The sequence below is a fragment of the Coturnix japonica genome, chromosome 9 (genome assembly GCF_054131305.1).
Source record: "Coturnix japonica strain WE chromosome 9, WE-NBRP24, whole genome shotgun sequence".
NCBI lineage: Eukaryota > Metazoa > Chordata > Aves > Galliformes > Phasianidae > Coturnix > Coturnix japonica.
In genome coordinates, this window is record NC_140671.1 from 885,124 (window position 1) to 901,806 (window position 16,683).

The 16,683-nt window shown below is 43.9% G+C and overlaps 1 protein-coding gene across 50 annotated transcripts in view; it reads right to left on the reverse strand.

Annotated features, from left to right (window-relative positions):
- The window catches only part of ARVCF (ARVCF delta catenin family member), a 151,745-nt gene that overhangs the window by 9,547 nt on the left and 125,515 nt on the right, over positions 1 to 16,683 (reverse strand). For all 50 annotated transcript variants that reach the window (XM_085555514.1, XM_085555492.1, XM_085555489.1 and 47 more), the window contains 6 exons: positions 5,413 to 5,540; positions 4,384 to 4,534; positions 3,216 to 3,408; positions 2,418 to 2,529; positions 1,717 to 1,807; positions 1,127 to 1,180 (listed from right to left, as the gene is read on the reverse strand). In XM_085555514.1, coding sequence (XP_085411640.1) covers positions 1,127 to 1,180; positions 1,717 to 1,807; positions 2,418 to 2,529; positions 3,216 to 3,408; positions 4,384 to 4,534; positions 5,413 to 5,540 — 729 coding nt within the window. The remainder of the gene's footprint in view (positions 1 to 1,126; positions 1,181 to 1,716; positions 1,808 to 2,417; positions 2,530 to 3,215; positions 3,409 to 4,383; positions 4,535 to 5,412; positions 5,541 to 16,683) is intronic.

Here is a 16,683-nt window from a genome sequence, read left to right on the forward strand (position 1 = left end):
TGAATCAGTTCCGCCAACACAAACCTGATCTTCCTGATGCATCAGATTTCCCTCATTATCAGTTACAATGAGATTGCCTCCTGCTCTGCTCTGACAGCATCGTAATCTGGAGTAAATGACACTCAAATCTGTATTTTCCTGTAGGCTTTTGTTTCTACACATATAACTGAGAGATCATTAACATTTTCACATTCTGAAAACTGGGCTCTTAGATTCCGAGTAAGTTATCAAAATTAACTGTTTCAGGGGCATGAAGGAGACCTATACCGATCTTACTGCAACAATGCATAAATGCATTATTTTCAGTTAATGTAATCTAGTTTATAGACAAAGTTATTTTCATCAGTAGAGGCACTTAACATTCTTGGCTCGTTTATTCCTCTCACCTTTCTCCTTGTCTTCTCTACTGCTTTACCAAGTATCTGCCATTCATTCTGCAGCAGTAACATTCTTATGTCATTACAAATGACATGACCAAATGCCTTCTGAGTGTCAATCCATCTACGCCCTCACACAGCTCTCAACTTACAAAGACCCACAAAGAAGGAAGAAAAAGGAGAAGTCATGCCTAAAGACATGCAGGTATGAGAGGAACTTCTGAACTACGCATCTTTGTTTTCAACAATTCTCAGCTCTATAATGATTTTGGCAGATTGACTGCATCTTAACTAAGGCACAGGTACAGCTTTGGAGGACTCAGATTTGGCACGTAGCCTTGAGATCACAGTTCTGCCACTCCTGTAGACAGCTCAGGGTCACAGCCACCCTGAGGCAGCACTGCAACAGTAAGCATCACTGATCTTCAGATTACTCTGTGCAGTCTCCTGTCCAGAGCTGATAAAGCCTGACAGACCAGAGCTATTTCTGCACAAGGCTGTCTGGTGCATCCCACAGTAACTTATAAGACACGTGTTTCTCCATTTCCCAAGGTAACCAAGCTCTGACTAGGTGCTCTCTCATTGTCCCACACAGCAGGAAGCTGACTGGTCTGGTACTATTAGTCAGTGTGGAACACATCCTTCTTGAGTGATGAGAGAGCATCACTCAAAGAAACACTTCAACTTCCCCGTAAGTGAAAGTGTGCTCTACTGAAAATGACAGAGGGTTTGACCTATGATGAACTTACCTGGGCCAAGTTCATCCATAGGTATCATATCACGACTCCCAGTTTTCTCATTATCTGTAAGACAGAAGCATGGAATAACTGTAACTACTCGAGTTACATTTGCTTTTCTCAACACCTGGTACTTTTAAACTGGTCTCAGAACCAAAGGGGCCCTTAAAGCACTGGATTCAGACCTGTAAAAAGAACTATTCAGCAACTGTTATCCATTCAGAAAGGGGACTTTAATTTAAGCTCTCCAAACAGCATATGAAATCCTTATTTTCTGCTCTGGACTAACTACCATTTAACAGGCCATTTAACAGGTCTAAGTTCCATCTTAAACCTATCCCAAATTCTCCCAGATCATTTTAACTGATTATGTTGTTTTCTCACCTTGTATGCAGTACTGGCAGGGCACATTTTGCAAGAGAAGGAAAACTATCAATATCCAGATAAATGGACCAATCATCTCATTACTGTGAGTTAAGAAGCACTATATAAATAAGACATTTTACCCCTTCATGTCTTGCCCTCCCTTTAACTTCCCGTAACACAGCTGTGGCAAATTCAGCAAGCAAGCAAAACACAAAGTGGTAACCAGCAGAACTGACCTTGACTTTTATCCACCAGCGGCAAAGTGCTGTCATCATAGCCAGACCTGCCAGCAGTACCCTTAGAACTCTTTGGAGTGGCAGAAACAGACTTCAAAACAAAAATTAGGTAAATATGACACTGTAGTTCTGGGAAATCAAACAAGTAAAACAAACAGTATGAAGTAAGATCACATATTGCTTCTAAATCCCTTCTGTTGATAGTATGGCAAAGGAGGTGTTGTTTTTAAGATTATTTTCATATAGATTGGTTAGTGGAATTCTTTTCTTGGTGTTATCCAGGATGGCTGCACTGTTGGGCCTATGACAGCAGCTCAGCCTTTTCTGGAGGGAAGGTGAGGAGGCTGCACGTTAAGAACTAATGACTGCCCTGGGCATAAAATGCCTGACATAAATTCTGCATGAGAAAACAAACAGTTGAGAAAAGACATGTTAATTCTTCCTTGAGCAAAGCACACGCGTTTGGCCTTCACTACATGGCGAACTTTCAAAACCTAAAAAGCTTCCACAGACCAGCGAAAAACCTATCCATGATGTGTGTGCATGACGTTATGACTAAATAGGTTACAACACGTTTTTCCATTACCTAGAAGAACAGAATCAAAGCATGTAATATATCAGACAATAAAATTACTTTAAGTGAGGACACCTTCCATTCAGGTATTTCCTAACTACGAACTAAACCTGACTCCCAGTTTTACCTGGAAGTGTGATTTGTTCCAGCCATCTTTCTGCAGAGCGTTTCGTAGCTCCTTGTAGCTCCAGATCATCTGAAGAACGTGAGATGCTGCTTTTGTTTCTCGAGGAGACTGGCTGATGTGCAAAATAAAAGTAGAACGTTAAATATCAAGCAGTGTCAAATATCAAGACTGTTCGTACGTCAACCAAAACAACATCCAGGAGGTACCTACTACTTCACAGAGCCATGCATTAGCTTATGAGTTTTAAGGTGTACGTGAATCAATTGAGTGACTTCTTCATATATATGTAAAGGTGCTGACCAAAGAATCCAAGAAGTCAAACACTGCAGATTTTTGTTTTCACACTGCATGCCTGGGCCAGCACTGAGGCCAGCGTGCTCGTTTCATTTTGTACTTGTCCCTAATAGGAAATAGATGGATTCCATTCTGCTTGGATTTATTTAGAGGAAAAAAAAAAAGAACCAAAACACAACAAACACACACAAATTCTGAGCTGCCTTTAGCCAAAACAATTACTGCGCATCCTTCTCCATTGTATTTAAAACAAGATTTTATCAATAGCCATCCTTGGAAGGATTGGTGACGTTTAAAGATGTCATGCTCTAACAGGCTTTCACTCGGTACTTTTTTTTAAAGCTACAAATCTACTGAAGGTGTGACTTTTTGTTGTGTGTATATTCGTTTAGCTACACCTCTGAAAGGCCAGACTGGCTTTGGAAAGCAAAGGACTACTGTACACTGTGGTACTTTCAAGTTTGCACTGAGTTTTTATACATTTTGCTTTCAACCGTTACTCACCTTGACTTGCTGATAGCCACCAGCTTCTGAATGCCCTGTGTCTGGATCAGAGACCTTGCATTTTCTGAGCTGTCAGTAATAATTTCATGGATTGTGTTCAATACAGCAACCACTGTATCCTCTTCCAGATTCTTTGCAGATCTCTGCTGCCTGCTGGGCAAATTTCTAACCAGCTCACCCATGGCATAACTACCTGGAAAAGTGGAAGAGATACCACTGCTTAGCCCTAGTAATCCTTCCAGCTTCCCATCCCGAATGAAAAATTCAAGGGTGCTTACCAGGTCAAAAAAACATAATAACGCAAGTGTTTTGAACATCAAGACTGTAACTTTATGGTGCATTTATAATTTATTCTTTCAAGGTGATTAGGAGTTGATATCCAAAACAAAACTCCTTCATGGTGAATGCTGAGAGGTTGAGAGGGAGAAAATGCAGACTTCATTGTGATTTTACAGCCAGCATCTATCATACTTCACAATGCCTGAGGCAAAAAGAATCCGGTAGCTGCTGCTACAGCCACATATTCATGCTAATACATGCACATGGTTGACTCAATGCAGCCTTTTAATAGGCCTTTTGGGGTAAGGTGTGCGGCCATGCATTTATTAACCTTCTTCCAACAAAGGTATTTCCTCCTGGGTCCAGTTAGCCTTCACATCATATGGTACTGGAGAAAAACCAAGGAGCTGGGAGTTTATCACTCCCAGGTGTGTGCCTGCACCTCTGGCTTAGCTACGCCCCTGAACTATTAAAAGAGAAACTTGATGTGCTAGGGCAGAACTCCACCTGGCCTTCTGTTAGTATCAATTTGGATGATGGCGCTAAGCAAGTGCTGAATACTTCCTGGCCTGACAAGTCATAGTTTAAACAGACATCAGTTAAATACAGAGGCAGTCTGTTAACCCACCCGGTTGTCTGCACACCTACACACGCTCCCCTCTCCTGCAAAAATCTATATTTACTTTTAGTCCATAGGGATCCCTTTTAAACTACAGCTTGTTTAAATGGGCTGAAAATACGTTCTGAGATGAAAACCTTTCACTTGGTGGCAACGCAGAATAATCTTGGAGAGCAGTGATAGAAACTGCATACAAAATGAATCCACAGCACCACTAAAAAAATGAGAGGAGCATCCAAGATTCCAGCCTAAGAAAAGTTCTGAAGGTACCTATAAGGTCTTTATTGCGGCGATCCATGGAAAGGTTTCTCAAGGCAATTGACACAGCCCTCACAACCTTGTCAGAGTCGGACTGGAGTAGCTCCACAAGCACCGGCAAGCCTCTCTCTTTCCGCACCGTTGCACGAATGTATGTGGACCACTGATCAAAACACAAGGAAAAAAGGAACAACACCAAGTATCATCAGCTCATATACCCACTCTTTCTTTCAGTGCTGTAATTCACTTTTTTCCTCCTGCAAATACTGGTTAGATGTGTACACTGATGCATCTGAAACATGACCTATCAGTCATGTTCATCAAGCACCAAAGAGAAAACGATGGAGGTTCAGCCTGCAGCTTAGTAAGCTGATGGAAAAAGAGGACAGAAACAGAAGGAATTTCATCTGCCAGCCAGCATCTGTTCTGTACACATCACAGTGTGAAAACACATTCCCCTTGATTAGGAAAAAAAGGTCAATTGGAGGGAGCAGTAAGGCACCTAAAGCACGCTATCTTCTGCCACCTTCAATTTTGTGCTATTCTGCTGTTTCACGATTGATTTTAAAACAGGCATTCAAGACAGTTGCAAAACACCACCCTGCTCATCTTCAGGCTTCAGCCTGCTCCAAATTTGCCATACAGTTCTAGAAGTGATCAGGTGCATCTTTGAGAATTACCTGATTAGTTCTAGGGATGGCTCAGGGAGAAAATCAGAGGACAGTTTCTTGAGCAATCCGACAGCCCAATGAATTAAGCATTCACAACAGGACCATCTAACAACAAGCTTTTCTGAAGGGATGTGGCAACAGTTAAGTAGTTTAAGTAGTAAAACCAGCTCATGGTTAAATTGTCATGAGCTCAGTGACATCTGCACATAAACACCATCTGTTCAGAAGATGCAAAGCATCCTAAGTGGGCAAATGAATCAGAAATAATTTCTTGTCCTTTCTCCTTCTTAAAGGGCATGTAAATGCACAAGGTAACAGTGCACTTACAATGGACGTAGCTTTGTTCTTTACTCGCACCAATTGCACTCACCATCCAGTTGCCAGCACTGAGATTCTGCAACGCCCCTGCTGCAGCTTCCAGAGTGTTGAAGTTCTGACTTTCAGTGAGGATCGAGAGGTACAGTCGCACCACATCTGGCTGGTACAGTAATTCAAAGCCTGCAGGTGGGGAACAGGACAATGGAAAAAAAAGAAGTAGAGAAGGCAGGTATGAGCAAACATATAACATACCTTCATTTAATCACATTCCAGCCTCGCACCTCTTGCTCGCTTCCTGTCATTACTTTTTCCTCTCCTTTTTCCTACTTACTAATGTAAGAGCATCTCAAAAATGTCGCCCACCTCTGTTCAATAACACACAGCACTTCTGCCAATCACCAATGCATTTCTGCTTTGTGTTGTAATCCCTTTGCTACTTTGGTGAGCGATTCCCACTTCATTCCATATGACCCCATTTTCCAACTCTGTTTATGCTGCCCTGTTGACACCTGTTTTAAAAGGAGTTAATAAATGCTATACACCATATATGAGACCTTCTCCTCCCTTGTGTCATTCCCCACCTTGGGGGCCCCCACCTGCTGCACCCTTCCTGCACTGCATATCATCTGTGCTAGCAAACTGCAGGCAGGAGTTGCTAAACCGGAGCAGTAGGAACGACTCTCATGGATAACGGCTCATTAGCAGAGATGAGGACACAACAGCAATAAAGTTAGTGCTCCACCTGAGCGCTTCTCCCTCATTGATAACAAGCTGACACTTTCCATATGCATTAAACTCCCCTAAAAAGAAACAAACAAGTTTTGTGTTTTCTCCATCTACTCCTGCCCTAACGAGTTTAGCTTTGCTATTTATAGGACTGAATTACTATAAATCTCCTCCCAGCACTGCATGGAGGCCTCACACATCTTCCTACGAAGTGCTTCAAGCATGTTCCTGGGAAGCACAGCTGGTCGCACCTCCATTAAGCACCTGCTTCTCTTCAAAACTGATTTCCTTAATTTCGGGATCATCTTAATTATTTTTTCAGGTAACGCTGCCTTTGTGCAACATACAGCTCATTGCTTCAATCCTTTTTTTAAAAGAAATCGACACCGTTTCCTTCTGGAAATGCGTGGGGATAAATCTTTTATTGCTCCCCCTGGCCCTGACTCCACTGTAAAATGCAAAGCAAACCATTTGGCTATATTAGCTTTTCCCTTTTAGATAAATGGAAAGTGCCTCAGTCACTGATGTCACCATGTCAATTACATATTACAGATCTAAGCATTCTCCCCAGCTGCTGGCAGAAACCCGTATACAAAGATCTTCCACATTAAACTCACCTTCACCAACACGCTGTGGTTTCAACACTGTGACAAAAGGAAAACGAGCTTCCTTGCATCCAAGATGTTCAAAACTAGCAATGGGATTAGTTCTGTGTCATGTCCACCCTACCAAGTGCTGCCAATTAGAGCATCCTTCGCCCACACAACAGTAATGGCACAGACAGCAATTTTAATCCTGAATGTAAAAGAACTGAGGAATGAACTGAAGAACCAACCCTGCCCATCCCACTGTCAGCCACTGAGCTGAGATGCAACAGTTCCTGGGTCACCTCATCCACAAGCACTCAGCAGTGATTATTCAGCAGTGATTATTCAGCAGTGATGGCATTCCATTATACTTAGCTACATTCTAGCAATAACCAACTATTTCATCAGGTTCCTTTCTCTGATGCACCAACTTAATCCCACATCTCTCTTTGGAGCGAAGTTGCTAAACCTAATTCCCTTTACAACTCATACAATTTAGGATTAATTATCACCCTACAGGCATGTGAAATCACACACACACATACTGGCCAGATTAGAGTCCTACCGCTGGTGCAGATGTGATACTTTATTTTTTATTCTTCTAAAATCTGTGGCTTGCTGCTCCACAACAAGCAATTTCCATATAAGCTAGAAAGAAATAGGGGGCACTGTTGGAAACAGAAAACAAAACAAAATCCTTAGCTGCCTAGGGAAAAAAAACCCTAAAGTCACTTAAATGAACTCTGACAGTTACTTGCTCTTGCAGTATTTACTGGGATGTTTACATTACTGTTTTAATTCCGACCACTTTCGAAGCACATTTCCCAACGGCCTGAACTTACTGCGCTTTAGTTCCCAACACGCAGCACTTGCAGCACCATCTGGACACATCTTGGGATGAAAATAAACCAACAGATGCACTCCAAGACCACACTGAGTGTGTGCTAACAAGGAATGCCAGCAAGTTCAAGGGCTGCTTGCTGATGTGCTCACTCACTGCTGGCCAACTCAGTGCAAAACGTGACAGCTGCCGGCAGATGGAGCGAGAGCCCAAACCGCAACTGCTCTGCAAGGTCGTACACTGACAGGTTTGCAGAGAAAAGAAAGCAGCTGCCTTAGCAAGTAGGAACCTACGAGCCAACAGAAGTAAATATCACATCTCTAAAAGAAATTAGCAAGTTGGTTGTGAAGGAAACACTTCATAGACTTTGGGCTCCTGTTCTCTGTTGCCAGCAGGATGCAGCCTCATGACAAAGTGTGCAGCTCATGGTCTGCGAGTCAAACAGTTGTGAAGCAGAATTCACAATCTTCTTCTGCAGAAATATTTCCAGAGCATCAGCAGTCGATGGGCCCAGCAGTTCAGCACCTCCCATCCCAGCAATGCCTCACCCTGCAGAACTTTAGAAAGGCAGAGGGTGAGGGGGGGGGGAGGCAGCTGGTTGGTTCTATGAAAACAGCCATTGGATCCTTCAAACAATACTAATAAAACAAACACACAATAAACCCCATCAGCACCACTCCATCTGTATGCTGCGCTTCAGCACCCGGCGCACAGCTTGAACGCCAACCTCAACTTGCAAGATTCTTCTAATTGAAAGGCTTAACAGTAGTGCAAATGCAGCCAGCTCCAACAGAGCCAAATGCTCGGAATAATCAATGGCTTCCTTGCTCAAAGGGGAAGCAGCCCCGTTGTGCCACAAGGATGTGACCAGGACATCACCAGTACCATGAAACGTGGAGGTATGCACAAAAACCAACAAGGAGCTGGTCTGCAGGGAAGGCAGAAAAGCAGCAAGGAAAGAGGACAGGAGGGCAAGGAGAAGTAAGGATGCCTGAGAAAACAAACTGCCTTTTGTTATTTCTATTACTCTTCACATTTCTCAAGCTCCACAAGCTGTCACCAGGATATCTCCTCTTACAGAGATTACTTTCTATGCAATTGATTATATTTCATTTCATATCAAAGAATGCACAATTTAACAAAGAGATGGCTTGATTAAACACAACCTATTTTGACTTAATGCGATTTCCAATGCTTCTGCTTTCTGTGAGCAAATATTCTAAGTCTAAACCAGCTCTCCCTTTCCAAACGAGCTGCAAGCAGTGCTCTTCCCAACAGCATCTGATGCACTGCCCAGTAACAAAGGCTTTTTTCAAGCCTCTGCAGCTAAGTCTCTTGGCAACAGGAGATGTTAACAACTCTCTTTCCTCTGTTCACTAATCAGTTGAGAAGGCTCTGGAGGACCAATATTTAATAAGGATCTTAGAGCTGCAGCAGGTAACTAGAGCACTACCCAAGCTCCCAGTTCTAAAGGAGAATATGATGTCCCCGTAGGCTGTTACCGAAGGGCAGGAAATACCTGGCAGCACAGCTGATGCAGAGAAGGGTGAATTGCTGCAGGTCTCTGTGCAAAGCAATAGCAGGCATGATGGTGAATTGTAGCACATATAAGCTTTTGTAGGTCACCTTTAGTGGTGTTTTTGAGAAACATCATTATTACAAGCTATAACACTGTGGATCCAAAGTAAATGTTAAGCCCTTTTGCCAAGAGATTAAAATGGATGGCATGTAAATAGCCTCCTTTACTCCAGTCCTTGAAGACTCGTATCTGTCCTTGAAGACTTCACATATGGTACACAAAACGTTAATGCTGCTTTAGGTGCTCTACCTGATCCAAAGTTATTTTTTACTTACCTCACAGTGATAACTGAATGTTTCTCTTAAAGGGAGTAGGACAGACGTGTTATTCCTAAAATCACACACTGAACACCATCTCCTCTCTCTCACACACCTTAGAGTCTCTCCTTTATATGCTACATGCCAAAAGCCATCCATTTGAAAGCACGGGTTCCCCTTTTCCCACAACCTGCTCACCCTGGTGTTTGCAAACCCCCAGGACACACTCCAGGCCTCAGAGTGCAAAATCTCAGACTGAGGTGTGGTTCAAAATCCTGGCTGACAAATGCAAGGGAATAAGAACAGAATCCTCAGCACAGCTCTGCAGCTCTGCCACGAGTCACAGCATGATGCCACTACTCTTGCAAGGGTATCGCACTCAGGGTAGCTCAGGCACACCTTACACTCTAAGCTACAGGTGAACACTCTTGGAGAAATTCTGTGTATTCATGGTCGTTTTATGGGCTGCAGTTTACTCCTGCCTCCCCTGTTACAGCATTTGAAGACAGAAGACAGATTAGGCGTATGGCGCTGGGGATCTCACTGACAGCGGATCAATACACAAGGAAAGCAGAAATGCAAATACTCCTGGATGCAAACAGCCTTGCTTGCTGCCTCCAGGGGAGCTTCCTTAAGCTACCAGGTTGGACGTGTGCCTCTAACAGCTGATACCAGAAGGACAGTGGGCACAGGGCTGATGCTCACGGCACTGGGGACTTCTTAATCAGACAGCAATTTGGCCCGTGCATACAGGATCAATACGAAGCAGAACATCGATCACATTATGTTTCTCTGAGAGGGAAAACCTAAATTTCCAGACATTGTCTGCGGCACAACAGCAATATGAGAACAACAGTGGACAAGGTCAAACGTCCAGGCTTATTCCTCCAGATCTCAGGGATGCTGCTGCTATGATTGACCACAAGTGCTTCTCATCAATCTGCTCCTGTCTCCTCTGCCATCCCAATTGCACTTGACTGACTTAATTTTTTTCTCCCTGAAAGGACCCAGATGGCAGCACTTGGTGACTGCACACATGTCCTGAGGGATATTTCCTTGTGTGCGGTACCAAACAGCTCTATTGTGTCACCCCTCCTATTCTGTCACAGATAGCAATTGCAAGGACTGCACAGCCAAGCTAGAAATTAGAACAGTGCCCAACAAGCCTGGATTCTGGCATTTGGGCCAGTTTATGTGAGCAGAAAACATGGAAGGCCAGGAAGGTGCCAACTTACTGGCCTCAAAGCTGTAAGTGCAAGTCAAGAACATCAAAACCCAGAGCTCAAAGAAAGATGGGTTCCCATTCTGCAGACCTCTGAAGCATTTTTTCCTATCTCCAAGAGAGACTGCACAGAACGCACTGGATCATGAGGCTGGGGATGGTCCAACTAGGTGCCCTCCTCTGCTATATGATTTGCATTGGTCACTGTGGGCTGGAAACCAAAGTCCTTATGTGGCTACAGAAAAGTCAGTGTACTATAGTGCAAAGCAGAGAGATCCAGCAGCAAGGAAGAATGAGCTGTCAAACTGGAGAGCTCTGTTCTTCCCTTTGTGCCCTGCAGAGAGGTGGTAGAGCACAGCTGGAAGCTAATGAAAGGCAGCAGTCAGCTCTTTGGGCAGCCTGGCTGGTGTAAGAGAGGTGATGGCAGGGAGCAGACAGTGCTCTGCCTGGATGCAGCAAAGCACAGGATCACGTTGCTGAAGATCCGTGCTCCTGCAGGCTGCCATGACCACCAGTTCCCTCTGCCAGGCCTGTGGCAGGTCAAGGTGCAGGACAGCCCAGAGAATGCAGGGCAATCAGGTCCTCTCAGCCTTTAAGCACAGTGTATAGAATCTCAACCAGCGAGGCAAAAACAAATCCTCCATCACCATGGAATTTACAGAAATGAGACTGCTTTGTCAGATACGGGACTACAGGGGTTTCCACTGACTGCACTTCAAAACTCCATCCTGCTGCCAAGGGACTTCCCGCTCTGGTCTGAAAGCCTGCACGCTGCTGACAAGTGGCTGGGTGCATCAGCACTGGGTGCATCAGCACTGGGTGCATCACAGCTGCCACAGGCGGCATCTCCACTTGGACTGGCACCTGTCAGGTCCTGCCCTGCACAGCCAGAGCTTCAACTTCAGTGTCAAGGGGGAACAAAAACCAAAGAAGAAAGACATTATACATGTGTGTGTGTGTAGCTATATTTCAGAGCTCACACACTGAATTATGCTTGGAAGGCAATTTGAAAGCTTTTCTTCTGGGTACTCATGCTTCACTGCGTCTACTTCCACTTCTCATCATGATTTTTATATAAAAATCTCATAAATGGTCATAAGCCATTACACAATTTTTGGTTATTCTTATTAGTTCAGTTGCTTGCTAGAGGCCAGTCTGCTCGAGGCAGTGAGGGGCAGCAGAACTGTCTGGCTTGACAGATAAATACCACAGATAAATAGATAAATCCACAGATAAATCTGCCTGGAAGTGAAAAGAAAGGGGAAAAAAAGAAAGGATCAGGGCCCCCAGCTCATCCAGCTGATAGCAATGAATGTGGTACTTACTTGAACCCAAGGAAGCACAGACATTTCTCAACAGACAAAGGAGGAACATTAGACAACACCAACTTCAGCCTGTCCCCGCTTTAACTATCCTACAGACATGGCCCATGTTCTCAAAAAACAATAACAGGAGAAATTTCATATTAAAGCAAAACCATGCACCACCTCCAAACAATTTAACAGCTTCCTTGAAACCACTTAATCACTGTTAAAATAACTGATCAGCAATCGAGCCCTCCATAGGTTTAGACAAATAACAGCTGGATTGACACTACTTTCCATGCCATGGAGGGGTAAGATGCCTCTCCCCCACTCCTCCACGGCTGACAGGTAAATTTAAGTGTCCATTGTACAATGTAAGATTCCTGCCTCCCAGTTCAAGGTCATTCACTCCACAGCTAGATGTATTTGGCACATTAAGTCACATCATTCCCCTGTCACAGTGGAGATGGGAGAGCTTTTAAGCCTGCACAGAGCACTCAGGGTTATAGAAATAAATATGGCTTTGTAGCACAGCTCTCACATTCAAGATCTCTAAGTGGTTTATAACGTAATGAGTCAGATAACGTGACTGCAGCAGCTGTGTAGGTAAACGTGCTGGAAATTAATGTTGAGAAAAGAGAATTTGTAAGTTTTTGAGTTTCTTTATTTGCCCTTCTGCAAAACACACCTGCAGCTTCAGCCCCGCTGACTTCTGTAAAGCAGAATGCACCAAGTGTACGACATCCCAGTTTATCTTGAGAGTAACTCCATGATTAATGCCCTCTATTAACTCTAATAAATATTATTTAAGCAAAGGAGGAAAAATAGTCCTGTATCCCTCCTGTATTGGCTGCATTACAAGGAAGCCATTCCATGACTCCATGAGGGCCTTGCTGGATCTCTGGCACCTCAGTCTGCAGTTAGTCCAGAATTACTTCACTATTTCTTTTTGGTTGCTTGTTTGTGTTGGGCAAATGAACTGCTCCCACCTGACAGGCCCAGCTCGCTGAGCTGGATGAAGACACTTAGAAAAAAAATAAAAACCCTACAGAAAAAGACAGATCTGCTGTTTCTCTGCATGTATATTATTTCATCAGTCACAAAACGAGTCACAGAGAACAACAAGGGTGGGAGTGCTGGAGGTCCCCAGGGCAGCCTCCTGCTCAAAGTGGGCTCAGCACCGAACCTGGACCAAGTAATTTCCACCTTTGTCCTGCCAGGTCCTGAGACCCACCAGCGGCACAGCCCCTTTCAAAGCCTCTCTGCCAACCTGTTCCAATGCTGAACCTGCATCTCTGTGTGCTGGAGTTCTAAAGCAGGTAGACAGACCATCCAATACAGATCTTAAAGTAAGATCAAGACATATCAGTCTCATATTGAGTTTAGAGAGCATCTGAGCCGCACAGTCCTCTAAGAAAGCCATTCACACGCCTGTTACTCCTTACAGCACTGCCGCCACAGCACTAACATGGAGCTGCAATGACCCCCTTTACTTACACACAGACTATTTCTGGAATTCTGGCGAGGGATTTATATCCACATTATACAATTTTTCTGCCTCAGCTGTTCTGAAACTTCCTGCTGCTCTTTCAACTTGTCAAGCAGCTTCGTCAGCAGAACTTTGCTGTGGTGCTTCTGATGGACACCACAAACAACTGTAACTTTGTGCAACAAGGTTTTTGTGGATGATTTTGACGTGAAATCTCATTTCTAAGTTCTGACCAAAGCTGAATTCCTCTTTCTTGCTTTTCATAATAAGGCTGTGAAGGCAATCAGAATAACCTTCTGACCTGCATCCTGCTTCAGCGTATAACATCTCAACTTCATCTCATGTCAGAAGGGAGAAAAATCTGGCGAGCTTTTACTGTTGTGGTTCCTTAACTGAAACTGAAGAAGTGATACGGCACAGATAGGATATAATGACTGCAATGGACAGACGGATGGAGCTTTTCCACTGAAGTAACTGAATCCCGAATTGAAACAGTTCCAGCCACGTGGGATAAAGCACCTCCTCGCCAACTTCTGCTTTAAATCCCGGCGTATTTTCACTTTATGAACAGTCCTTGAGCAGCATCTGTGCAATGAGCTGTGCTGTGTAATAACAGACATTCCCTTTCAGAATTTAGAACTGCTTGTAGAAATGTTAAATGAGACACACAGAGACATGCACAAAAAGGAGGGTTGTGAGGGGAATATTAATGACTGTCAGAAAGGGCCCAACAGTACAGGAAAGGCTGTGAGCACAAAAAGAAGTGACTGAACACCAGCACTTTCCAATATTAACTATTTTAGCATCAGAGATGGTTGTAGCTGAGCCGTAAGACTTGCCAAAGTACACAGTTACATACCGGCTTCTGTGCGCTTGTATTTTCATGGAGCATCACAAACAACATGGCTGAACTTCTTCATACAAACACACAGTAAGTGTGGCACACTGTATGGGAATGGTTGGGCCACGGCCAAAGTTGTGGTTGAGCACCTGGTGAAAGAACATGGCCAGCCCTGGGAGCACAGGTGGAAACAACCCAGTTGTGCAACCAGAAGAGGTGGATCCACGGCCCACCCCTCACTAACCACATATAAGGACTGACAGCCACAAGGGAAGCATCTCTACGTGGAGCCTGCTTTCTTCGTAGTGGTTGGTGAGCCCTGACCCTCACCAACCAGGGAAGCAATTCCTTCTTTATTACAGGACTGTGACCTCTGCCTTCCTTGGGTGACCCAAAACTGCTTTAAAGCAGCTCTGTCTGTTACTGCCTATCCTTACAGGCGCATAGCAAGAATACTAAGCAGTCTGTAGTGTTATGCATTTTGAAAGTACTCTCTGCACCACAAAATCCTCATTCCATTCACACAGTGTCCCAATGGGGTAAAGCACTGTCACACACCCTGAACAGAAGTTGTGTTTGCATGGTTTTCTTATCCCTGCAGCGCCAGTAGCAGTTGTGATACCCGACACTTTGGCAGAAGTCGCTGCTTTTACAAACACAACGTGTATACCCTGCACTGGTTATCACAGCAGCAGCAAAAACGCCAGTTGTTATCCTGGTGAAGGAAGTGGAAGTAGTGAGACCTTGTGAATGAGCTCACTGCAGCCTTGGCATATGAAGGCAACTAAGTTGCCTAAGGCCACTCAGCAAGTCTGTAACTGAAATGTGAAAATAAGACTTCCTTGCTTCCAGCTCTGCCTTTTGCTGAAACCCCAAACAACTCTACCTCCTCAGTAGCTGCCATTGTTACTATCTGCTTCAGTGGAGTTCCTGCTGTTTAGTTTTTCACAGGCTATTTTTGCTATGCAAGTACATATAGCGTTCTAGTTGAAGATGCTGGAACACGTGAATGGTACGTCTCACATTCAGTGCATTTTTAACTTGGCCACAAATTCACAACACGATAGAAAAGGAATTTATCATCTGAGATTCTTGTCTTTTGAAGATACAGCCAGTTATTACAACAGATCTGCAATCCTGGATGTCAGCCTCAGGCAAGAAAGATCTGGAAACTGACTGTAAGAGTAATTTTATAGTCCTCAAGGACTAAAGATGGAGAGGGAGAATCTTGTCTCTGCTGGCTTTTTCTCTCCACATGCTGTGGAAGTCTGAACATTCAATAATGCAAGAGATGGATAAACAACAAGGATAGTTGTGTGTGTTCATACCTTATTTCCAGAATAACCAAGTCCCCTCTACCTGAGTCAGTTTCTCCTCAATCAGAAGGATGGAGGACAGGACACGTATGGGAATTTTCCTATCCAAGATGATAACTGTTCTCTGACTCAGTTAGAAAGACAGACAGGAGATCTTTCAACCGCTTTGCAAATTATGAAAAAAACACGTGGGACGAAGCAGAACACTCAGCATAAGAACAGGTATAAGAGATACTTAATAATTCTCACAGGAATTCTCAACACCGTGAATGAAATACTTAAAACGTGTTAATACAAGAACACGTTACCTGCTCCCACAGAGATGCTCTCAGTCCCTCGATGTCTGCCAGCACACACAGGAGGGGTGTGGATGGTGCCATTTATCAATCAATCCTACTCACACACAATTCCAACAGTCATAATTAATGACTGAAGCGCTAGAGTCAACTTGTGAAGTTTTAAAGAAAACAAATAAAAATGGCAGTAAAATGAGAGAGAAGCTAATCTTAATTACAAAAGTAAAGTCAGAAGCTTCAGTGAAGTCTCTCTCCCTCCCCAGTGTTGCCTTTAGCTGAAGACAAATTGCCAGCGTTTTCGTAATCTACCAAGTTAAAGTCATTATCCTGACAGTGCCAGGAAGTCTAATTTCCTGGAGCAGTAACACAAAGATTTATAAGTGAATTTAAACACTCACCTTCTGGAATAGGAAATCTACCATCAGCATTGGGCTACGGGAAAAGTGACGGAGTGTTTAAGATAACAGAGAAAGAACATCCACCTCCTGACGAGTTCACCCAGAGCCTCATCCCCCACCTGCATGGGATACAGGGTAAGTGCACCCACAGGGCTGGGCTTTCAAACACGTGCAGCTTTTCTGTCAGGCCCCTGCTACAGCAAAATGGATTTGCTCAACTATGAGCAGCTCAACTGCATGTAGTTCAGTATTTCTGCACTACTCTCACCTCTGTTTACATCCCCCACCAAACTGCAGGTGAGCTTAAACAATCAAAACAGAAAAGAAAAATGAATGAACGCTACAGTAACTGATATAAAGGTGGGAATGAGTTGCTCGCCTGCTGGGCTGAGATGTACCTGAACATGAATCCTCATAGCAGAGAATCTCCAACTCCCAAATGAGATGAACTGAAACCAGAGCTGAAG